Here is a 25,329-nt window from a genome sequence, read left to right on the forward strand (position 1 = left end):
TGGACGCGTACCGCTTTATTGATAACACACAAATGAGGCACGCCGGAGGGCGCCAGTCCGTGCGCTACACCGTGTAAAACAGTAGAAAAATCAGTTAGTAAAGCAGAAAATTCAAGTGATTTACTACAATATGGAGCAAACGGCCTGAAAACTGGTATCTCCATTGGCAGTTTCCACTGATAAAAGTTCTTACTTCATGAATTAAATACATTGAGAAATACAGTGAAAATCTATTTACAATCATTTAAAATGGGCACCGGTGACATATTTAATTAAAAAAAAAATCTTTGATGCTTCTAGTTTGTTTTTTTTCAAAGAGAATTTTAAATATGACTTTAGTTTTTTTTTTAAAAAATACAGTAGGAAATAATTACAATCTTAATATGAAAACATTTTACAACTTATAGCCGTGGTCAATTAATGCTAAATAGAATGCAAAAGTTGGTGTTAAAATTTAAAGTCACTGCTTTCCTCCTCACTAGAAATCAAATACAAAGATTATTTCATTAAAAACACCTTTGGTCCCTAAGAATCACGATCTGACGATCCCATGTTGAAAATACCTTCCATGGCGACAGCTCGGAACGCCTGGGGACACGTGCCCGCTGCAGGAAAGGGGACTTTTTCTGGAAGATCGCAGCTGGAACTGTTTCACGAAAATGGGGCGGCAGAATCGAGGGAGCCCGGCGACCCCTGGGGCGCAGCCACCTGCCTTCACCCCGGACACGCCGCCTGGGGGCGCTCGTGGGAGAGGCTGAGCCCGCCTCTGGGCACGCGGTGTCGTTCACCGTCACGTCTTCACAGTATCAACCCGGCCCTCCACGGGGACAGCAGCCAGCAATGACAACAGGAACAAAGAGGACTTGCGCTCTTTAAAACGACACGACAGACTTAAAATTTTTCCCATTAAAAAATTATCTTAGAAAGAAAAAAAAAAGAGGGCAGCCACAGTGGGCCACGTGAGCGATGCCGCCTTGCCCCTCGGCAGGTCCTGTCACACGCCTCGGCCAGCAGACCGAGTGCACGGCCAGGTGTGTGGCCAAGATGAGGCTTCCAGCCAGAGGGCACGCGGGGACGGTCGCCATTCCCTTCTGGACAGAAAAGATGTGACCACAGACAAATGGGTCCTGCCCGAGACACCCATGCTGCCCCAGGTTGATCCCCTTGCAAAGCTGCACACAGGTTCCAGACTGTGGCTGTGAGCGAACAAGTCTGAGTCTCCTTCCTGGGCGCGGCCTTCAGGCCTGAGGGCACAGACCGCTCCAAACAGACTCGACAAAAGGTAAATCCGCAAACCATTCGGGTAGTTTGTCGAAACGCATGCGGGGGAGATCAGGCTTGGCAACACAGAGGTGTGCGGATGAACGGGATGGCGGGGGGGGGGGGGGGGGGGGCAGGACGGGTTCACACCACGGCGTGAAAGGTCACCCAGAGAAGACTCCAGAAAGCTCCACAGCCATCTGGGCCGCTCCCCAGACCCACACTGGTTACCCTGTGGTGGAACCGTCTGGACGCCCGGCAAGGGTGTGGCCAGCTTGCAGGGCCTTGCCCAACCCTCTACGGACTCTGAACAAAGGAAAAGTGACCTTCCCACCTGTGCCCACACCAGGTGACCATTTTCTGCCCACCTGTGCCCACACTGAGGTGACCATTGCTTCTGTGCAAAAGGCTGCTGGGTGACTTTCAAACGTTACAAACACAGAAGGCGGGAGGGGATTTTGAATGTGGATGACATGTGACCAGAGGCAGCGCCTGGAGACTGATGGTGTGGCTTCAAGTGCTGCTAATGGAAGTGGCCCGTCACCCGCAGAGCTGGCCCCATCTGCGAGCCCCCCGCGTGCCTCCCACTTTGGGTCAGGGCCCCGTCATGGTCTGGCCATCACTCCATGAACGGGACCGTCTGTTACGGCTCGGGTGACGTCTCCAGTGGGACATGACTGGCACCCATGCAGCGAGGGACCCTCAGCCCGCTGCACACGTCACCTCGCTGGGCAGGGCCTGAGCCCTAGGGTGCTTGGGGAAGGTGGTAAAATGACATCGCTGTCAGGATTCTGACAAGATGGCTAATGTGTGTCTAATATATACAGACATAAATTAAAAACTCTATTTATTGAACATATACAAATAAATAACTTAATTTGAAGCAAATCCCTTCACCTAACTTTCTGACCAAATCTAAAGACATCGAGGGGAACGCACAGCAAAGGAGCCCAATGTCAGCAGACTTGCTCTCTGCGCGACCCCCACAAGTGGCTCCGCGGGACGCAGGACCCGCCTGAGCCTGTTGGCCCCTTTAAAGGGTTCGTGGCTGTGAAAGCGAATTTAAAACCTGGCGTTTTAGACACCGGTTTTGTACGTCAGGAGCGTGAGGACCAGGGTCCGAGTCCTAGTCCGGGCTCTGGCTCCAACAGGTTGTGTCCTCGGGCAAACTCATGGGGATGAGGGTTAGCACCGCCTGGGGTCTCCCTGGCTGTGCTGCTGTCCATGGTCGGGCGCACAGGCTGCACACTTTCCCTCCTGATGGCCCTAACCTGGCAGCTGTCTCGGGCAAAGTCGGCTGTCAAGCAGAGAGGCCCCAGCGCCTTACGCTGAGAAATTTTACTGGACCGGAAGGCAGCAAAAATCTACGGTGGATCAAACCTTTTGCTTTTACAGAAAATCAGTTTCATAGAAGGAAGGCAAGGCGGTCCAGCTTCCCACACGGACGACAGCAGTGCTGGGAAGACGGGCCCTGAGGTCCTGGGGGCATTCCCCCTCGATGTCCCAGGGGGTCGAATGGGCTGGGTGCTGGGGAGATAGGTCTCCACCTGCTAACGGGTGACGGGGGCCCTGAGGGACAGGCCAGGAGACAGCTGGGTCTCCGCTCGGGCCCAGCTCCACAGCTCACACTCCCTGCTGTAAACTGTCTCGCTAAGGTCACAGGCAGCCTCAGGACCCCTAAGAAGAAAGGGCGGTGGGAGCCGTGGCGGAGCCCAGGACAGGCTACGCGGGCGCCTGGGGGAAAAGCGGGGCAGACCGCTTCTTGTCTGCGGTTCCCGTATTTGGTGGGGAACCCGCGGCGGATGGAAGCCTTGCTCCGCTGCGGCTCCACGTGGTGCAGGAAACGACCTCCACGCGTGTGTGACGCGTGCCCCCGAATCTGTCTGCAGAGGGGTCCTGGGGTGACCACTTTTATTCCATCGGTAGCTGCACCCCCCATTACTGAGGATTCCTGAGAGGGTCCCTCTGGAGACACAGCAGATTACCTGGCTCTGAGAAACGCCACACGGGTGCAGGGACCCGACCCCGGCCCGCGGGCCTGGGAGCAGCCCAGTGCCCCTGCGCTCCGGGTCTGCGTGCGGGAGGCAGGGCCGTGCTCTCGTCCTGCACCAGGATGCTCTGGTTCTGTGGCCGGGCGGCTTCCAGAACCTGCTTCTCTCACGGGACTGGCCCGTCTGTAAGTGGAGGTTTCACTGTAATCCCGCGAGGCACCTGCGGGCTCTGAGTGGCAGGCAGGGTCGGGGACAGCGGGGAAGGGGACAAGGACACACATTGGTGAGCAGCAGAGACATTCCGCTGCCTTTCAAAAGCAGTACAAATAATTAATAAAATATGGTACAGAACCTCTGAAGAACCCTTAGAGCTAAGTGCAACACATGATAAAAGGAGAATTTTTTTAAGGTTTAAAAAGAATGGCAGCTTTTCACGTCACGGTGACAAAAGCCTTTGTCCAGAAAAAAGACGGTAAAAGGGGAAAGATGCTTCACAGCACAGGTGCATCACGTGCCCGCCTCCAGTGACGAGGGGGACGGGCGCGTGGGGAGGGACGCGGAGACCCCGGCCTCTGGGCAGACGGGCAGGGCGGTGCCGCTGCCCACGCCGGCCGCGCTCACCCGCGAGGGCCCGGGTCTGGGCCCGGGGGGGCTGCGGGGCCGGCGCTCCCGGAACCCGGGAAAGGGGTGCAGCTCCTTCCCGTTCGCCACGGGGCTCCTTCCCGTCCTCTCTGCTCTTTGGCAAGTGGAGGCGGAAGCCAAAGTGTTACCAGGAAGTCTCTTTAAGGGGGACGTGAACGGTAGCGAGAGTGCGCGCGGGCGGGCGTGGGCGCTGGCGTCGGAGCTCGGTCACAAACCCTCGCGTCCTGTGCCGCGGCCACGCGGGCGGGGCGTCCTGCCGTGCTCTACGTCCCGTTCTTCAGCTCCCATTCCTAAGTGTGGCGAGAGGAAGGCACAGGTCACGGTGGCCGGGGCCAGGAGGCAGGGCTGCGCCCCGGGGACGCAGGCCGCCTGCAGTGTGGGGACAGGCACGGCGGGGAGAATGGCCATCCCACCTGGGAGTCAGACCCACGCGAGGGGCCGCTGGGAGGTGCAGGGAGGGGGCGTGTGTGGGCGCGGGGCCGGGGGCCGAGCGGGGCGGCCGCGCTCCATCCCCCACGCCCCGGGGGGCAGCGCTGGCTGACGTGCACGCCCGACTCCTGCTGGATTAACGGGGCTTGTTCACTGCGCACCTGCGCACATCGCATGAAACGGGGGATTTCTCACCTTTTCTGGGGTCAAAAGTCGAAGCTTAATTACAGTTAAAAGCATAGCTTTGGCCAATGTGCCGGAAACAGAAGCAAAACCGAGCCGCCCTCACGCCCAGGAAACCACGTGTGGGCACGGTCAGGCAGGCTGTGCAGACAGAGGACCGGCCTCCAGTGCGGCCTCCCTCGGCCCTTCTGCTGCTTCCCCGAGACGGCCACGTGGGCAGGTGTCCACCGTGAAAGCCAGGAGGCCGCGTCCCCCACTCCCCACCGCCGCGGCTCACGATGTGCCCCGGGGCCGTGCAGGGTTTAGAGAGAAGACGGGTGTGCGTGTTGTCCACAGAAGCTGCCACGTGTCTCCCCGACAAGTTTAGCAAAGGTAATGCAATCGCCAGGCGCGGGTCACAGTGACCAAAGCCAGGAGGGACAGAGAGAGCTGCACGAACACACCGAAGCAGGCCAAGGTGGGAAGGGAGACCACAGACCCACAGGCCCTCGCTGGAGAGTCTGCGGAGAGGTCGGGCGCCACCGTGAAGCAGCCCTCCGGAAGGGTTTGCCTGTGGAGGCTCCAAAGGCACGCTGGGGCCATGGCACCAGGCTTCCAGAACACCCCTCAGCGTGCAGGTTTCCTGACGGAGCCGGGGGAGCACCGGGCCTGGAGCTGAAGGCCCGTGTGACAGGTGCCTCCCACCATCCGGGTTCCCATCGGGACCCGGAAGTCACTTAAGGGATGCCATCTGGGCTAACCCCTCCCGTGCCCAGAACGAGCCGACGGTCCTGGTCCTCAGAAAGGGGCTGGGGTGGGCCCCTGAGAGCACACGTGTGATGCCCCTAAGTGTGGATTACTGTTCCCAAAACCCCTGGCCCTGACCCCAGCCATGAGGCCCCTGTCGCCTCCCAGGGATCCCGGGAAACCCCTGTGCGACCCCCCTCTCCCTCGGTGAGGGACCCGCAAGCAGGGACAGCGGCTCCCCTCTGTGGGCCTGGGCTGGCCTCAGTGCTGCCATCCATCTGAACCGGCCGAGGTCACGGAGAAGCGGCAGGGGCTGCCGTCCCCAAGCCGGGGGGCTGCCGGGCGCCCCCGGGGCATACAGCTGGATGGGGGGCTGCCGCGGCTCAGTGGTAAATCTGATTTCTTCCACAGGAGAGGAACAAAATAGCTGCTACGCTCTTACCGCACGGCTCATCTACAAACAATTAGCGGGACCAGGAGGGCCGGCTCTGTGCGCTCCCCGGGGGGGCTAACGGGCACCCGGCAGGGGCACCTCTCAGCGGTCAAGGGTGTGCCAGGAAGGACGTGCCCGCAGCCACAGCCGCCAGCACCCACCGTGGGCACCCAGGGGGCCGCTCTCAGCCACCCACGGCCACCTCTCAGGAGACACTGCATCTCTAGGCAGGTCGGGCGGGTTCTGACGGCGACGAAGGGCCCAGAGGCGGCAAAGGGAGGCTGCCCGCCTCCCCACGCGGCAGAGCACATTACACGCATCTGATGAATTAAGGTAATTACTCCCAGCCCGACTTCTCTGCATGCCACGCTTGCGGTCACCGCAGTCAAGAACCGTTCACTTTGACAAACTATAACGGATTTAACATTTTCTGAGAGTTTTCGGTCTAGCATCCCAGCTTGTCAGGGCCAATTCCAGACAGGAGACTGGAGAGCACGGGTGGGCACAGGGGTTCACCCTGTGCCCCCAGTACCACCGGCAAGGCAGTGGGGCAGCCTGGACTCTGAGAACCAGAGGTCACCTGGTCCAGTCCCCACCCCAGGTCCGCCCAGAGCCACAGTTGCTAGGGACACCAGCTGGTCGGTGCCCTGAGCTAGGTTCTGGGGCTCTTGGCCTTTGAAAAGGAGGAGGACCCTGAAGGAGGCCCTGGCTGTGGGGACAACGGCGAGGCCCTTGGAGCACCCCTCCCCCCCCCCGCCCCGACCTGTCCCTCCCATGGCAGCCAGCACACCCTGGGGCGGGTGCCCCCGCACACGGGAGGGCGGAGCTCACCTTGGCCTTCCGCAGCACGTGCCCGCGGCAGGGGGAGCTCCCGGCAGGCTGGCTCTTCCGTAGCACGGCCGCGCTGTTCACCGGCACCGGGCCCTCGGCATCACTGGTCTCGCAGCTGGACATGGGTGAGCTCTCCAGAGTCCGATGCCTAAAAACTGGAGACTGTCAACGCAGAGAGAAGGCCCCTCGTGAGGTATGGTTTCCAGGCCATCAGCATTTTCCAGCAGGAGAATCATTCATTTAAGTTTTTTAACATTTATTTATTTTTGAGAGACAGAGAGAGAGAGAGAGAGAGCGCGCGCGCGCGCGCGCACAAGTCGGGGAGGGGCAGAGAGAGACGGAGACACGGAATCCAAAGCAGGCTCCAGGCTCTGAGCTGTCAGCACAGAGCCTGACACGGGGCTCAAACACACGAACGGTGAGATCACGGCCTGAGCCAAAGTCAGATGCTCAACTGACTGAGCCACCCGGGCACCCCGAGAATTGTTCATTTTAAAGAAAACACATGGGTTTTGGAAACAGGCAGAGACAACAACGACAATGGCCCTGCATGGTTAGCACCCGGCTCTGAGAGCACCTTTGACACGCCATTTCAGAGGGGACGACTGGTCGAGCTGGGCAGCTGTCCATGTGCACGGTGCTTTTTGTGCCTTCAGAGAGCTCTGCGTGCCACCAGGCAGTGAAAGTCACTGTGACCGTGGCTGGTGGCAGCGCAGAGCTCCCTGGAGTGACCCCAGCCCGGATAATCCTGCAGCCCATACAGCTCGTGGACACCAAAGGAAGACGTCTTCTGAAAGGCTTAGCGTGTGACCAAATGTGCCTACAACTGGCAGCACCCGGCCCCCCCCCCCCCCCACGAGGACACAGGCTGCTCCCTGGGGAAGAGGACTGGTGGCGAGCAGTGCCCACCCCGATGGGGGCCCAGGACCAAGCTCCCCATCATGGCGGCATAACACATGGTCGCATCTGGTTGGGTCACACGGCACACCACTGAGTAGAACACTGCTTCAATCACCACTCAGTTGGGTCACGTGGAACCCCCCACGGGGGCTGCTGGCCCTGGATGCCAAGCAGCTAGCTGTAGCCATGTTCCGGTTCACTTGGACATGCTTTTCAAAGGCCATGCTGGCCAGGAGGGAGCGGGGGACAGAATGGTTGGTAAGGAGAGAGTAACACCATCTCTCCCTGGGAGAGGCCAAGCTGGGTCCTTCAGGCAGCCCGTGATGCTCCTCTGGGACATCTGTCCCGTGAGCCGCATTCCCAGGACAAGGTCCGGGCGGGTAGAGCTGGGAGCTGCCAATGCCGGGACCGATGACAGCACCAAGGTCCAAGGAGAGACCTCCCGAGGGAGGATGTGGCCGGGCCCTGCCGGCTGGGTGGGGAGGCTCAAACAGACCAGTCCTGAGCCTTCCCAAGGACAGGCTTGGCTTTGTGAGCCCCAAAGGAGAAGAGTTGATAAACGGGGGCCAAGATGGGGACTCTTGGTTGGGGGGGGGTGGTGCAGGGTCACCGCTAGAGAGAGGAGGAACCCCCGGGGGGGATACGGGGTTTCAGCTGTGCCCTGCATCCGTAAAGACATCAGTCTTCCCCGCGGGTCCACCCCAGCGCTGAGGGGAGGGGCAGGGGGCTTCACCCAGGCTCCACATTTTGCCAAGCAGTTTGGAAAGAGGGACAGAAAGGAGCCCTGGGAAGCGGGTCAGGTGGGGGGAGGGGGGTGGTGTCACAGGCTCCCGCAGAGAAGGAGGCACCGCATTCAGGGCTCCCCGCTGGCCACGTGTGCTCAGGGCGGTGGGGGGGGGGGGGTCACTTCGCTTCTCTGGGTCCCACGTTCCTCGACCGTAAAACGGAAGTAGTGACATCAGACTCTGAGGGTCATCTGGACCCGACAGAATAGTTATGAGAAGGACGCTGTAGCTCCTCAGTGACTATGAGTCCCAGAGAGTGAACAGGAAGCCCCTGAAGGCCCTAATTCGTGTTTCGGAAGTTCTTTCCCCTCGTCCTGTCAGATTTGACAAGGGTTCTGCCCCCCGCAACTTGGCGGGATCCCCAGCATGTGCTGGACGCTTCGTGAAAACCTGCTACGTGGGATTGAGACTTCCAGCTCCAATCAGGACGTGTTTGGAAAGAGATAAAGAGAGCTGTGTTCCATGACGGGACCCGGGAAGGGAGAGGAGGGGGGCTGCTGTGTCCACCATGCTTACACAAAGAGGGGAAAACGTGAGGCCAGTGGCTCAGAGCACAGCCGGGAACCCATCCAGAGCTGGCATGTGGCTGTGTGCTCGCTGGGCCGCCAGGGACTTTACCTGTGGGCTCGACGTCCCTGATCGGGGCTCGATGGCCAGGCCCAGGGTGACCCCGCCGGCCAGGGCCTTCTTCAGGCTCTCCTTGACCTCCGTGAGTTCCAGCTCCAGGTTGACGCGCTCGGCCTCCTTCTGCTTACACTCCTCCTCCAGCCGCTTCAGCTTGCCTTCCAGAACCGCCTGCGGCTTCCTGCCTGCAAGCCCACGGACACGCTGTCGCTCCGGCCAACAGATGGCACACGCCGCCGCCCCTCGCGCGAGCTCTGCACAGCGCTGTGGGCCAAGCGGCCCTGACCTGGGTTCCCTTCTACGAAACTCAAGTTCAGCTGTTCGCTAAAAGAACAGCGACCATTTCCAACGGCTCTGCTTTCCTGCAGCTGGGAGACTGTGGCCCTGGAGGCCGGAGGCCTGGATTCCCACAAATCCCAGAATTCTGGGCCCAGGCCTCAGCGTACTCACCTCAACACAGGGGACTCAGAGCAGATGTCTGCAGGGGGTGCCGCTGGCTTGGAGAGTCTGGCGGTCGTCCTGTCCCAATCCCCCCCCCCCCCCCCCGTGATTCCTGGGCCTTCTCTCCTCCCGGAGGATCCACGATAAAGCTTTCACCCCCACAGAATAGGCACCTGTCGCTTCAAGGTGCATTTACTGGACTCACTTTATTTGAAATGTGTCCCACGGACATAAGGCGCCTGGGAACGTACCCACTGGATGTGCAGGAAAACTGATCCCAAGGGGTTACCCGGCTCGCGTGTGTGGCCCTGGCCTAGTGCTCACCGCGTGGGAGCTGGTCTAACCTGTCTGCGTCTTTGCTACTCTGCAAGCTTGAAACAACGGAAGGAAGAAATCCTCCTTCTGTCTTGTGGGCCTGGAGGCTCCTACCCAGGTCTCTGACTTAGCATTTTGTTCCCCGCAGGCAGGCGGCCGGCTGCCACGTCCGGCCCCTCCTACGGGTTAGCTCTCACTTGCTCAGCCTATATCTAACCTCCCAGTCTTTAAACTCCAAAAGCGCTTCCTGTCCCAACACTCATTGAGGCCCCGAAGTCCGGAGAGGCTGGACTGAAAGGCTGGAAAGGCTGATGAACTGTTTCACGTGCAGGTACGCCAAGGCCTCCCTGCAGGTGAGCCGTGTGAAAGCAGGCGTCTCCCCTTCGGACCCCCGGGTCCTCTGCACAGCATTCTTCCTCTGCTCCACCCCGAGGCCAGCAAAACTGAAACCTAAAGCGTGAACCTTGCCCCAGGGTAAGAACCAGTCTTGAGCTGAGGCGACCTACATCAAACAGTTCCATCCGCACAACCGTGAACCCCACATCCCTTGCCCCTGCCGGCAAGAACAAACCTGCCTGATCCAGAGACACCCCCCTCTCTGGTCCTGACTCGGCTCTCCAACAACGGCCATTGGGGCGTGTTTCCACTATCCTGGCCTGTTTCCCTGTTCCCTTCCAGGAGTTCAGACGCCGTCTCTTCTCGGAGCACCAAGGGTTCCTTCCACCTCTTGCCTGGGCTCCTGAATCGTACCTGTCCCCGTGGACTGTTCTCCCGCCAGCAGCCCCAACTGCTTCATCATACACACGACTTGAAACTGCTGAGCCCCGCCTGTCCCGTAGACAGTCTCTGCTGCCAGCACCTGAGGAGGGGACAGCTCCCGGCGGCCCCGCCCACCGGCCCGGAGAGCAGGCGAGCAGGCTGAGGGGCGGCCCTGGCCTCCTCTTGCCTCTTCTGCTGTGCCACCCTGGGCTTACCAGCACGGAGACGGGCGGTCTTACTGAGGGCAGGACAGGAAGTGCACATTCTAGCCCAAGGAGGTGCCCCCGCATACCAGCATTCACTTCGATGGCGGCCCTCAAGTCCTTCCTCTCCTTCCGGAGCTGGGCCAGCCTGTTGCGCAGGGTCTCCTTCCTCTTCAGCAGCTCCTCTTGCTTACTCTGCAACAGCTTGGCGTCGGCTTCGACCCGGTTCTTGCCATATTTGTACTGGTCAGCATCTTAAAAAAAAAAAAAAAAAGAAAGCCACAAAAGAAAATTAGGTTTAATTAAGCAGGTAACGGTAATTCATAAAGCCTATTTAAAATCAGCCAACTCGAGGTGTGCCTGGGTGGCTCAGTCAGTTAAGCGTCCGACTTTGGCTTAGGTCATGATCTGACGGTTTGTGGGTTCAAGCCCCGTGTTGGGCTCTGTGCTGACAGCTCAGAGACTGGAGCCTGCTCTGGATTCTGTGTCACCCTCTCTCTCTGCCCCTGCCCTGCTCGCACTCTGTCTCTGTCTCTCAAAAAGTGAATAAGCGTTAAAAAAGATATTTAATAAAAATTTTTTAAAAAATCAGCCAACTTGGTAAAAGAAACTCTAATCTAGCTATTTCGCTAGCTCAGTAAGACAAAGAATGGGAAGCTGGACTTGAGTAGAAAATGGACAAATTCGAATAGTTTCGACAGCTTCCCAGGAGTCTCTGAGTTGAGTTAAGGGAACACAAACAGAACATCAGGACATTTTTTAACTCACTTTCCTTTGCAGCACGCAACAATCTTCAATAAGGCTGTGGCTCAGCATTCTCTAATCCACACCAAGAGTAATCTCCTGGATGTGGGCACTTCTCTGTATTTTTCAAAAGACTTCCGTGAACACCGGCACACCCGAGCCCCATGACTGAGCCGCCTGGCAGTGTGGCCGGCTGGACGCAGCTCTGTCCCCTGTGCTGCGGTGGGTGTCCGGCCTGGACCGAGCACACGGCTATCCACTGAACGAGTGAAGGAATGAACAGGAATACGGGGAGTCTGTGTGCAGCGGGGTCTGGATCTGACTGGCTGGGCTGGAATCCCATCATGCCACATCAGCTGTGCGACCTGAAACAACGCGCCCCGCCTGTCTATGCCTCGGTTCCCGCAACTGTGACACAACAACCCCCAGGGCTGTTACCAGGGCTAACTTAAGATTTATGGAGCGCTCAGAACAAGCATGAAATGAGCACTTGCTAAATGTTCATTAAATAAGAGGAATGAATGAGTGAACGAATGAACGAACGAACGAACGAGCGAACGAAGAGCAAACCAGTCTTAGGGAAACTAGTCGGAGATCTGGCCAACGCTACCGCATTAAATCTTGTCCTCTGAGTATGTGGGCCTTATGAGGACAATAATTCAGAGAAACCCTCCCTGGAAAAACACCCTGAAGAGACAGAGATGCCACACATGTGATCAAGGGTCACTGACTTTGGAGCTCCCACCGCCTCCTGCACCTGATTGCGACTCAGGGGCCTCCTACGAGTCAGCCGCACCCCTGCACCCCGCCGCCTCACACCCCACAGCACCGCCATCGTCGGCTTGTGTGTCTGCTGCCCCAGGGGACTGGCAGTGACCCCTGGGCAGGTGTGTGGTGTGATGCCAGAGAGGCCGCCAGGACTGGGCAACGAATCTCCCCGAGGCTCAGCTTCACCCCACCCCCCCCATGAAGCAGAAGCGAGAAGCCCACCTGGAGGTCCAACAAAATTTGAGATCTGTACCTAAAACCCATCCCAACAAAACCACAAGATGCCCGGGACGGGGTGGACCCTCACTGGCAGCTCCAGTCACCGTCAGTGACAACGGAGTCCCCAGGAGCCCCAGCCGGCCCCCGTCCTAGATGCTGAAGGCGCTGACTCCTGCAATGAAACCCTGCGTTTAGGAAGGCAGGTGCAAATCTTCAGTCCCCAGGCAACCTCCCCTCACTACAGACAGACAGACCGAAAGAAAAAGTACACACACAGCATGATATTAAAAGGATCTAACCGGAGGGGCTCTCCCAACAGACCTGCATGCACTAACCTATAAATGTCCACATCTCTGGGTCCCCGTGCCATAAACCCCGTCCAGCCTGTAACGCAACTGGCTGAAGGGTCGGGTCCCGTGTAGCAAGGTTCTGGGGCACAAGCTATTTCCTTCCCCCATGTCCCTCCACGAATGAAGAGCGCTAACCTTTTAAGTGACTATAAATACACCCAACTGCATGAGAGAAATAAGATTTGTCAGAAAGATGAGGTCAAAATTAACCAGCACAATGACATTGTGACGAGGGGGATTTGGTCCAACCGGCTCCCGACCTATCTGCTCGAAGCGCACGTACGAGGAGAAGGAAGTAGAGACAAGCTGATGTACAGAAGAGAAGCCCCCTTGGGGCACAAGCGGCCAAGGATTGTTGGTCGAGTCCAAGGCTCGTCCTTGTATGTCGCCAAGGAAAGGGCCGCCCTCTCCATCCCCAGACACTCTCACACTCCGAACGTCCGTCACAGTGCAAACAGGAGGTCACTCAGTCAGGTGCTGAGAACACCTGAGGGGTTACTAACGAGCCAGCTGGCCTCATCGTCGCCTCCACGGAGACCGTCTACCAGCCAGCGGTACTGAGCCAGATTCAGAAAGCACAGACACAACTCCCCACGCGACCATCTCCGGAGTCTGACTCCCATCCTTCTCCCCTAACACGTCCACACCCGCTCAGGAGCTCCCGAACCTCGTAACGGCCTGAGCCGCAGCCCCTTTACCAGCAGGTCTGGCCGAGAGCTTCCCCGGAGACCCGAGCAGCTGGGCGGCAAGCACCCTGCGCGTGCTGCCCGGGCAACAGGCACGGCTGCCCCGCTGGCCGAACGAGTCGGGGCCCGGCGCTGCCGGGGCCGAAGCAAATCTGCACGGGTGTGGACGGCGCTGTCACCTGAGGTGAATCCACCGCGGGTGGGGAAGGGCACCGGGCGCTCGGGCGGGCTGGGTCCCCCCTCGTGTCCTACTTCTGCTCTGCTCGGCCCCCTGCAGATGTGGAGTCTGACGGCAGTGCTCACTCTGGTTCCGTTACTGGCCAGCTGTGAGGTGCTGTGGGAGCCCCTCGGTCTCTCGGAGAGGATTTCTGCGTCTGCACGGCGGGGCAGACGACACCACCTGCCCTGATAAACAGGCCGGGCGAACCAACAGGGGAACGCGAACATCGGCTCGCAGACCCTAAGGCGGGGCACGAACACGCACCCCGTCAACCTTCCGCCGCTCTCGTGCCTGGAGACCCACGGGACACCTCAGAGATGTCACAGAGACCACAGCCACTTGTCTACGCCACCAACACGGGGAGCCGAGCTCACAGAGCGTTCGCGCGGCTTGACAGAAGTCACTAAGTCACCAACAGACTGGGGACGCAAGCTGACGTCTGTTGACCCGAAGCCCAGGGCGCCTACAATCGTGTCCTAGGGAAACAGCGTCAGAGCGGTTGCACGCCACCTGTACGCCTAACCGGTCAGCTTTGCTTCTCCTTTCATACAGCGCTCAGAAGAGCAGAGTTAAGAGACCGTCACCCGTCTTTGGCCCGGCAAGGAGGCAGGGTGACGATGAACGCAGTCCCCGCTCTCCACCGGACCCCCACACCTGGCATCTCTACCTGAGCAGGTGAGAAGACGGCTCTTACGGCCCCAGCCCTGCGAACCGCACCTGAAACTAGAAAGGATCCGGACGGTGAACTTACTTGAAGGCGTGCGTTTCACGCTGGATGCCGAATCGGCTTGTTTCTGCTGACTGCTTGGAGTCTTCCCCTTCCCCGGGACCCCACTGGAGGCTGCCGGGGGCTTTTTACCCTTCAGCTGTCAAAACAAGCAGAAGGAAATTAAAAACAGACAATAAAAAATACTTTTTGTTTTCAGTAAGTTGTCTCAGTCTCTGAATCCTTCCTATAACCTAGCACGGACGGAAAGCCAGCGTGCGTTCCAAACACTGAGCTGCTGTGGTTTTCCTGCTCTGGCTTACGTGGGTCTGGAGCGGAGGTCCGAGGCCAGTGAGGAGCTTGGATGTCTCCAGTTGGGATGCAATGAAAGTTATGTACGCTTCTATTGGGAGATCATAAACGCTAACCAAGAAGCTGGCACAGGCAGTAGAATATCCGAGAGCATTTGGTGGAGATTCCTAAAAGTTTGCGTTTCTAAAAACAAACGGCTCGTCTTTCTGGGGGATTCTCTTTAGGGGAGCGGCATGGCCGAGCATCAGATTTCTGCTCAAAGGGCCCTGCCACTGCCGGACGTCCTCATGGGACAGGTAACTACCTTCTGATTCATGGGCGGGTCAGAGGACAGAAGCAAGGAGAGCGACACAGGACCAGTATGAATGCAGTCGGTTCTTGGGAAAGATTCAACGGTACCTCTACTCCTTCAGTGCAAGCCAACAGACGCTGGGTTTTGCTCACGTGATACACGTGGACCTTACTTACGTCATCAATCAACCCAGAGTGGCGGCAAACGTCGACTCCAGACCCACGCTTTCCCACAATGCTTCGTTTGCTGCTATTGTGGGCCCAGTGGTGGGGAGGTGGACAGACGGAGCTTCAGGCTCTGACTCTATGATTTGGGACACGCTGAGCAAGTCGTTACAACTTTCGGAGCTTCCATTCGCGCATTAAAAAAAAACATAAATATACCGAGTCCTCCCCACAGGGTTCCTAAAAAAGTCAGGCGACACGCCAGACACGTGCACGACATACGGCAAACTGTAGGTGCTCACTAACTGAAAGACCTCTCCATTAAACACCAGGTCCCCTGTTATTTGGTCAAAATGACCAAACTAGCACAGGAAACCTAAAGGCTCTACTATTCAACTTACAAACGTGTCTCCTACCTTAAAACAGAGTAAAAACGAATAAAAACAAGCACATCGAAATAACGTTATCGAGTGATTCCAGACTAATCTGGGGACAAAGCCAATGTGCCAGATGGCATACTTGTCCCACAATTTCCACCTAACAGAACTTTTATGCCAATAAAAGGAGAGAAGTCCGTAGACACATTCGTGTTCACTGAGTGAATCTTCACAGATCTGAGCAGCGGTCGTTAAAAATCAGAAACAAACCTTCCCTGGGATTTTGGTGAAATTGATGAGCTGGTTAGAGCTCTGCCAGCCTCCGCCGCGCGAAGCGCTAGGACCTTACCAGGCAGTCACTGCTTCCTACGGTTACCCCAAAAATGGAGCAAAAAGAATGTAATTTAAAGTGTACCCCTCTGCTTCCTGTTTGTAGAGTATTCTCATATCGTGGTGCTTAGATCTGTATGCCAAGTACAGAAAGTCCTCGGGCGGAAAATGCATGAACACACCAGATCAGCACTGACACTGCAATGTTATCGTCTGCCGTAACTAGGAGGTACAGAGCAGACAGCAGTTCAACATCCAGCTTATTTATTCAGTGATAATCCAAAATCCTCGTTACTACTTGGTTTCAGGCAGTACGCTTTAGACTTCGTTGCAGAAAAATACTGTAGCATCTTGAAGATCCTGTTCTATGTTTAAAGACCAAAAGCAAGTCGCACCTGGAGTCCAGCGTTCCTCACATACGTGCGATGGGAACATATTGTAAAGAGCTTGCAGTGCAAGAATGTTCTGGAGAGTTATACTGTCCCTGTCCTTTTTTGAAACCTTTGCCTTAAGTCAACGTAATGCACAATATTCACTGGGGAATTTTCCAAGAATAGAAAAAGAGCCAGATTTAGGCCAAGAAACACAGTGCTTAAGCCATGAACTAGTTAGGAGTGTTTGATCAGTTCCTGGGCAGCAAAACATCGATTACATTTGCAAATTCTGTTCTAGTTGAGGACAAAATCCCGCTTCACCCTTGATGGGTCTCAGCCACTGCGAGCTGGGGGCTACGCTATCCTTGTAACGCCCTGCAGGAGGCCCGCGGTTCAGACAATTCTAGAACAGGATGGAAGGAGATGCTGTACCTGGGAGCTGAGCCCGACAGAAGACGCCCTCCCCAGAGAAGAGGTGTTAGTGGCAGACTGAGTGCAGGAGGGAGGGTATTTGTAATGGTTACAGGACAGTCTGTCAGCAGACGGCCTAGAAGCCTTTCTGTCAGCAGGCGGGTAGCGCGCAAAGATTTTCGGAGACGGCAAGTTATCGTACAGGACTGCGTTATCATAGAGCACCTCTTCTCCCAGGCCTCTGGCACGGGAAGCAGGAGGGCCGTCTTCAGGGTCCCACTGCAACACACAGCTTCGTCGTTAGTGCCCTCGGCCACAGAAAGCATAGCAGAGACATTATTAGTACCCCCCAAAACGCATACGTGTACCCCACGCTGTTACCAAGAACACACACGTGCATGCACACACACGTAAGCGGACAACTTTTCTACTTTGGGAGACTCAGGAGGGGTTGCTTTTTTCCTTAAGATCATTCCCAGGGTAACTGGCTTATGAAGTTTTTGTTTTGTTCCTTTCTTTAAAAGTAGAGGGGAAAACAAAAAGGATTTGACATTTTTTCTTTAAAGACCCCAATTTTGGAAGCCCCAATCCAGAGAGCGGAAGCCATGTGACAGCCTGGGGGCCCAGAAACCTCGGCCCAGAAAGCGCTTTATTTTACAGTAATTACTACGGCCCAGACGTTGTTTTAAGTGCTTCGAAACTGTTGACCCCTCTATGTCCCCCGGGGAATCTCAAGATGCGGGAGGAGACCGTGGCACAGAGCCGGGCCCCAGCTGCGCACGGCGCTGCCTCCAAGCTGCAGGTGCCCCAGGGTGACACCACCTCCTGACTCCGCCTGTCTGTCACGCACGCGTCAGCGGCTCAGGTGTTACAGGTGACCATCAGTGTGCACCCGGGTGCCACACTCTGTTCTACCTGAAGAAAGCACAGCGACCAAAACACAGTCTGTTGAAAGAAAGAAATCAAATCATCACAGAAAAGAGGACGTTTCAGAATATGGCGGATATAATGGTGTTGTTTTAGCAGGAAAGGTTTTCACAAAGGACTAAAATAACTACGGGCCACTTTAGAACAAGGACATTCAAGTGTGAAGTAAACCCAGACTCAGAACCACAGCCAGAGACCGAAAGGTCTTTACCAATTGCTTTGCACTTTCCAAAAAAGAGAGAAATATTAATTCCTAGGTTGTTCTCACTTTACCCTATTTTTACATCCTTCTGGCAGCACACTGTAATTACAGCCTTTTGTTACAAAAATAGAAGCGGTCTGAGTCTCACGGGAGGGGCGCTTCTGTCTGTTGCAGCCGCTTTGACGTGTCTATTTCTGTGATGCGGGGACCCGCCCGCCATCTACACGCCGCGGCCCCTGCGCACAAGCCTGGGCCGACGGCCCCGCGGGGGCAGCCCGGCACACAGCTGTCCAGGGTTATCTGAACGCTCCAGACTGGACCATCACCTCCCCAAATGCCAAAGGATCGAGTCACATGGAACACTTAGAAACTGATACTCCACGGACGTTTCTAGATTAAAAGTACCTCAGAAGGTCCCTTTTGAGACCCGCTTTTGTCTCGCGCTGGCGTCAGGGGGGCACTGAGGGTCAAGGATCACTGAAGTCGAGACCCTGACAAAATGCCAGGTTTGGGGTCAGAAAGCACGAACTTCGTAAAACTGAGGAAGGAAGCCTCGCGAACAAGGGACGGCCTCCTGGTGCTGGAGCCCGGAAAACAGAAGCAGTTTAAAGAGGGGCCTTGGCTTCCAGGAAGCCCTCGGCAAGCGAGAGAGCCACAGATACTGCACCTGGGACCTCAAGTTGCCACACTGCCGCACACACGTGCAGAAACAATTCCTAAATGCAGAGTCCTTCCAGAATGGTGGGTTTTTATGTCTGAATCGGACGACGCTGCGGGTGCTCGAAGGAAAGCTCATTCCTGGGGACGGGCTGAACCCCCGTGACACAAACCTAAAGGGATGGAGGGGTGGATGGGGCGTGCTCGTGCTAGCCCACCCAGCTCTCCCTGAGCCCTCCGTGTGGAAGGTAAGGAAGAAGGCAGAAAACCCTTGGAGGAAGAGGGACGCAGAAGGGCCTTTGGGCGGGAAGGCCCAGAGACCGTTTTGTGTGTTGTCTTTCCAACACAGGGGGCGCCTGGGACCAAGGGCTCAGAGAAGCTCACGACTGCGTGGGAGCGAGTGGGTGGCTGGACCTACCACCAGGGGTAAGGCCACTCTGTCAACAGGAGCTGGTGGCTGCACGGAGCAAACGGAGGCCAGCACAGCCAGGGGCCGGCCCTAGCCAGTGCCTAGGAAGGCAGAGAGACTGCCCGAGAACCTGCTCTCACAGGGGCCACCATGCAGCCCTCCCTGAGTCGGAAGGCCACCGGGGGACAGAGGCTACAACTCCTGTGTTGTGTCTTCAATCCCTAGTGCAGACCCTGGGCGCTAGGGGCCATGCGGCAAATCAGGAAGGAGGGAGAGAGGATGGGCAGGCAGGGAGGAGGGACTGTGCGATAAGGAATCCAGTAAAGAGCCTGCGGACGGGGCCCTACAGGAACCCCAGGGCAGGCCCGAGGGGGTGGAGGGAGGAACGCCCAGGGCAAGCTATCCAAGACCCTGGGGGCAGACACATGACATCACTACATTTGATAGCCAGCTGGTCACCTCTGACCCAGACCACAGTAACCTTCTTTTCAGTTTGCTTCTACTTCTGAGCTCCAGGAGTCCTTGCCTGACCCCCGCACTTCCCTCGAGAAGGCCGTGATCTCCCGGTGCCTGCCTTGGGCAGGTGTGGATTTGATGACCACACAAAAGAGGGGGCTGATTGGGGACGTCCATCCAAGTACCGAGAAAAGAACAGGTGAGCAAAACAGCAGGAAAAAAGTCCAAAATACCTTCCAAGATTTGAAAAACACAACAATAAACACATTCTATGCCAAACTTCGAAACGTATCCTGACGCGATGCCAACTTTAAGCCCACCCAATACCGGGGGACCAACGGTAAGATGGTTCCTCGAGGGCCTCTCCCCTGGTGGCCCGGAGGACGGCACGGGGCCTGGCCCAGGGAGTGTGCTCAGTGACGGCTGTTCTGTTTGGCAAAGAATGTGGAGATGTGGTAAGAGTTTACTGATGAGGTCCGCTCACTGCGTACAGGACACAAAGTACTGAGAACCGAGCCGGCCAGCCTGAGGCCACGCAGAGCTGTCACTGAGCACCTGCACTGCATTCCTACGGGCAGATAAGCCGCTCTGGACCAGGGGCCGGGCGTCCCAGGTGCTCCAAGGCCACCAAGGGGGAAGACGCCTTGAGTCTGAGGTGCGGCCACTACGCCGAGGCAACATGTCCCTTCTGCTCCCTGAGAACCGAGCCTGGGCTCTATTTTGACATATCTGAGGTGCCGTCCTACGTCCCACATTTTAGGACGTGTTGAGACACAATGACGTGGACGCTGAATGACAGCGTACTGGTGTCCAGGTACCCACTTGCTCAGATGCACACTAAGGTCACAAACAAGCCCGGGAGAGAGGGACACGGGTTCCATCCCGCCTCAGACCACGGCCAAAAGCCCTCTGGCGCCTGGCCTGAAATCGGGGTCCCGGATTACAGGAACCCTCGCGCTGTCCCGCCTCTGACACAGCCGAGCCCGGACCCCTGTACGAGTGGCGCACTCACCGAGCCGTTAATGCAGGGGACGTCGTCGTAATGCAGCGCCGTGCCGCTGGGGTGGGCGTAGCCATTGGAGGTGCTCCCCAGGTACGGGTTAGTGGAGACGCCACGCCTGTTCATGAAGCTGCAAGAAAGGAGGTGAGTTAGGCCCCTCCAAGCCACCCAGAGTCTCACCTGAGATGGGCTGGATGCTCAGGCCAGACCGGAGGTGACGGGGGACAGAAGCGCGAGCCGGCACGCCGGCAGAAGTGGGGTGCTGGGTTACGGCAAGGACAGGCTGCTCTCCTGTAAGACTAGGGAACACCGCCTGCAGGGCTGCGGCCAGGACCAGAGATCACGCATGCTGGGACATGACGCGGTGCCGGCACGTGACCCAGCTGTTCAACACAAGCGACAGGTTTCCTATCTGCAGTGCGCAGCAGGGGCGCCCGGCCGGCTGCCTGCTGGCTGGGGCTCGGCCTTGACCCTCCGCTGGGCGCGCACCGTCGGTGGCTGCTTTCCAGCGCTTTACGGGCTTCTTCCAGGAGCCTGCTAACATGAACGCCCTGAGGCAGAGACTCCCAGCTGGCAAAGCTGAAGTATTTACCATGCGGCCTTTCTGGGGAATGTTCGTGGAGCCCAAGCTCCTTAGGGCACTGTCAGCACGCGTTTCTCCAGTTCCCAGTGTTCATGCAGCATCGCTACCTCAAGCCACTCGCCTCCCGTGGGTGCCTCCTTCCCTGACAGCGGCCAACACGTCTCCAGGGGGAAAGCCGGATGGGGCCACCCCCTGCTCTGAACTGGCGGCCGTGACGCTCCCACAGCAGTCAGAGTGCCGCGTGGCCTGCGGGGCTCCACCACCAGCCCGCTACCTCCCTGCTTCTCCCTCTCACCAACCACCCTGCAGGCCGCCCTGCACAGCAGCTTTGCTCCCGAGGTCCCTCTGGTCTTTCAGCCCCGGTGGGAATTTACCCTGGCACACGAGAGCCCCTCCCTGAAACCGCACAGTAAGGGCTTCAGTGCCGCTACCCTTCTGCTTGTGCATATTGCTAATCGCCACCTGATGTGTCTTTATGCTCGTCCCCCACGACGTCATCCTCAGGAGAACATGGCCGTGGTCACTCTTGCCCATTCCTGGACCTCAGGAATCTGGCCACAAGGCGCTCGGCCTATACGTGCTGGATGTGTGCACGTGTGAACGGTTTACTCGTGAAGTTTATGTTTGTGAGGAGTGAAAGATGTAAATACCCAGGGAGGAGATAACCTAGACAGCACCCTCTCTAAACTAAAATAAATAAGTAAATAGCTAAACTAAAGTAGCCTCCGGACTTCAAGATATATTACAAAGCTGTAACCATCAAGACAGTATGGCACTGGCACAAAAACAGACACGCAGATCAATGAAACAGAATAGAGAACCCAGAAATGGACCCACAAACGTATGGCCAACTGATCTTTGACAAAACAGGAAAGAATACCCAATGGAAAAAAGACAGTCTCCTCAGCAAGTGGTGCTGGGAAAACTGGACAGCGACATGCAGAAGAATGAACCTGGACCACTTTCTTACACCAGACACAAAAATAAGCTCAAAATGGATGAAAGACCTCAATGTAAGATGGGAAGCCATCAAAATCCTCGAGGAGAAAGCAGGCAAAAGCCTCTTTGATCTTGCCCGCAACAACTTCTTACTCAACACGTCTCCGGAGGCATGAACTATTGGGACCTCATCCAAATAAAAAGCTTCTGCACAGCGAAGGAAACAATCAGCAAAACTAAAAGGCAACCGACAGAATGGGAGAAGATATCTGCAAATGACATATCAGATAAAGGGTTAGTATCCAAAATCTACAAAGAACTTATCAAACTCAACATCCAAAAAACAAATAATCCAGTCAAGAAATGGGCAAAAGACATGAATAGACACTTCTCCAAGGAAGACATCCAGATGGCCGACTGACACATGAACATCATCAGGGAAATACAAATCAAAACCACAATGAGATACCACCTGACACCTGTCAGAATGGCTAACAACAACTCAGGCAACAACAGATGTTGGCGAGGATGCGGAGAGAGAGGATCTCTTGCACTGCTGGTGGGAATGCAAGCCGGTGCAGCCACTCTGAAAGAGGTTCCTCAAAAAACTAAAAATAGAACTACCCTGCGACCCAGCAATTGCAGTACTAGGCATTTATCCACGGGATACAGGTGTGCTGTTTCAAAGGGACACATGCACCCCAATGTTTATAGCAGCACTATCGACAGTAGCCAAACTACGGAAAGAGCCCAAATGTCCGTCGATGGATGAATGGATAAAGAAGATGTGGTATATATATACAATGGAGTATTACTCGGCAGTCAAAAAGAATGAAATCTTGCCATTTGCAACTATGTGGATGGAACGGGAGGGTATTATGCTAAGTAAAATTAGTCAGTCAGAGAAAAACAAAAATCATATGACTTCACTCACAGGAGGACTTTAAGAGACAAAACAGATGAACATAAGGGAAGGGAAGCAAAAATAATATAAAAACAGGGAGGGGGACAAAACAGAAGAGACTCATAAATACGGAGAACAAACTGAGGGTTACTGGAGGGGTTGGGGGAGGGAGGAGAGGCACTAAGGAATCTACTCCTGAAATCATTGTTGCACTATATGCTAACTAATTTGGATGTAAATTAAAAAATTAAATTAAATTAAATTAAAAATAAATAAATAAAAGGGAGGAAATCCCACCATATGTGACAACATGGATTAATCTGGAAGACACCACACTAAGTGAATTAAGCAAGTCACAGGACAAATACTATATGCTGTACCTTTATTATCATTGAGGTGAGAAAATAGTTTTTAGTCTCTATCATCCGCCCGGTTTTGTTTATATAATTGGCTTTCCAAATATAAAACTAATGTGATATTACAAAAAGGAAAAGTTCTTAATGAAAACTAATAAAATGTGAAATAATCATGTTACTAAAAGAGTTACAGAAAAAAAACAGTCTGGAATAAAAATACATGTATTTTTAAAAAATTGTGTTTCTTCACGGGATCTTAGATTTCTATGGTAGCTAGGTGCATAAAAATGGGAGAAAATGAAACTGGTGAGGGCAGGCCTGGGAAAGAGGTCTTTCTTACAGTGAGGCCAGCCTGTGGTTCTGTGAGGAGAGGAGGAGCCTGTGGTCCGAGGGGGCCCCTTCCCATCTGTCTGTCCCATCCGTCTAAGCACAGACACCACCTCTGCTGGGCCGTGGTCCCGCCTCACACGTGCACTCTTCAACGTGAAGAGAACTGACACAAATGTGTAGGATGATTCTATGAAATTACATATAGGAACAGGAAATGTGTAGGAAAGAAAAAGACAAGAAGAGAAAAAACTTAAACAAAAAATTTAAGAACTCTGCCATGACAGAAGGTTTTTTGTTCAAAGATATGTATTTAAGGTTTTCTAATTTAAATGTCCCATTTGAAGGCATCATGGGCTGAGTCACTGTGTGCATGTGTGGTCGGCGAGCACTGTGACACACAGCCGCCGTGGTGGTCACGGAACGCGTGTCGGGAACACGCACGGTGGGGACCGTTGAGTGCTTGACGTGTGGCGGTGGGCACGCTGGGGCACAGTCGCCAGGAAGGAGTGGGCTCCAGCAGGGGCGGGACAGAAGCTGGGAACAGACCCCAGAGAGGTCGCAGACACGCGGGACGGCCCCGTTGGAAGAGGCCTGGGCCTTGCGGCGGGGGACCTGCACCCCGCCCCCCACAGGTCTCCGGGCCCTAAGCTGCAAGGCGAGCCCCGTCTGCGTGCTAGGCCCCCGTCTTCTGTCTGCTGCTCTTTCCACAATAGGGGTTTTAACCAAACATAAAAGTGGACATGAGATAACAGAGCACACACTACCTGCTAAATCAAGACCGTAAGACGCTCACAGAAGTACGCGTACCGTGGTAAGATACGGACTGCCAAGTGTATGGATCTGGGGCACTGAGTCCATTCACGCTGCTGGGCGGCCGGCACCGCCCTCTACCCCCAGACCTTCCTCCTCTGAACCTCCGTCCCCATGACACCCTCCCTCCCTCCCCGCCCCCGGGGCCCTGGGCCCAGCGTCAGCTTCCGGCCTCTCCGAATCCGCCAGCTTCAGACCCCATGGGAGCGAGGCAGACAGACCGCGTCCTCTTGCATCTGGCTTATTTTACCGAGCGCCGTACCCGCAAGGTGCATCCCTGTTTTGAGGGGTTCACGGGAAGGTGACTCAAGACAACAGCTCCCTTCCGGCCTGTCCACTGCCCTCTCTCCGTCCACCCTGATCCACAGCCTTTTAGCGTGTCGTCACTACTTCCATAGCCTCGTGGGTCTCCAAAGGGAGTGTGACTTGAAATCAGTGTCAGGAAGAACATTCAGAACGTCTCTCTTGTACCATATAATCGATGCATCTCACTTAAAGCTAGGCTAGGCCGTGGGAAAACAGGTTCCAACTGTTTACCATTATTAATATTCTGAAATACGCTACTTTTCCTGGGAGAATTTAAATTACTATATTTTTACTGCCCTCTTCCCAAAGCACATCACTGTCCTTTCCCCTCACACATAACCAACGCACAGACCCTCCCCCACCCCCCCCCCCGCCCCCCGCCCAAGACCTTGGAAACATTCATTAACCAGCTGCCATTTGCGTCAAAGCAAAAATTAATTTAATCCCAGGACATTTATTGTACTGGCGAGCTGCCATAATTTATATTCTGAACATTATGTACTTGTTAACCGTCTTCTCTCAAGTTTTGTAAGAATTTTTAGCTTGCAAACTGACAAACGAAAATACACTTTATTGCTAACACCTATAAAGATTTTAACGAGGTACCAAAGAGTCTTGCAGCCATAAACTCCTTGCACGCATCTTTTTAATGAATGATTTCTCAATATTGCAATCTACGTTCCTTTCTCAAAAATGTGGCCTTCCCACATTTGGTTTAGATTAATATTCCGCTCATTTGGAAAGCCAAGTTTTGTTCTGGGGGAAACGCGGCCACTCGGGGCCTGTCAGACACGCGATGAGTACTTTGGTGATTACAGCTGAGGTCACGGGTGTGCTCGGAGAGGCTCCAGAATCTAGTAAATTCCGAAGAAGCAGCTAAAAACCATAACCTCCTTTCTTTTATGTCACTCTAGACATGGAGATTTTGCAAAACCCAGTGTGATGTCACATTTCTTAAAGAGCCGCTTGATTAAA

The 25,329-nt window shown here is 55.5% G+C and overlaps 1 protein-coding gene across 8 annotated transcripts in view; it reads right to left on the reverse strand.

The window, feature by feature from the left end:
- Positions 1-25,329, reverse strand: part of AFAP1 (actin filament associated protein 1) — a 149,519-nt gene continuing 124,190 nt past the window's right edge. For 6 of the 8 annotated variants that reach the window (XM_086705533.1, XM_086705529.1, XM_086705528.1 and 3 more), the window contains 7 exons: positions 20,139-20,256; positions 16,497-16,754; positions 14,261-14,375; positions 10,612-10,776; positions 8,799-8,989; positions 6,496-6,657; positions 1-4,183 (listed from right to left, as the gene is read on the reverse strand). In XM_086705533.1, the coding sequence (XP_086561659.1) occupies positions 4,157-4,183; positions 6,496-6,657; positions 8,799-8,989; positions 10,612-10,776; positions 14,261-14,375; positions 16,497-16,754; positions 20,139-20,256 (1,036 nt within the window). In that variant the 3' untranslated portion in view covers positions 1-4,156. Of the gene's footprint in view, positions 4,184-6,495; positions 6,658-8,798; positions 8,990-10,611; positions 10,777-11,290; positions 11,632-14,260; positions 14,376-16,496; positions 16,755-20,138; positions 20,257-25,329 lie in introns of those variants that run through there. The other 2 variants (XM_086705532.1, XR_015250624.1) reach the window with 2 other exon arrangements.

The sequence above is a fragment of the Puma concolor genome, chromosome B1 (assembly GCF_028749965.1).
Source record: "Puma concolor isolate L17-30 chromosome B1, mPumCon1.1.hap2, whole genome shotgun sequence".
Taxonomy (NCBI): Eukaryota; Metazoa; Chordata; class Mammalia; order Carnivora; family Felidae; genus Puma; species Puma concolor.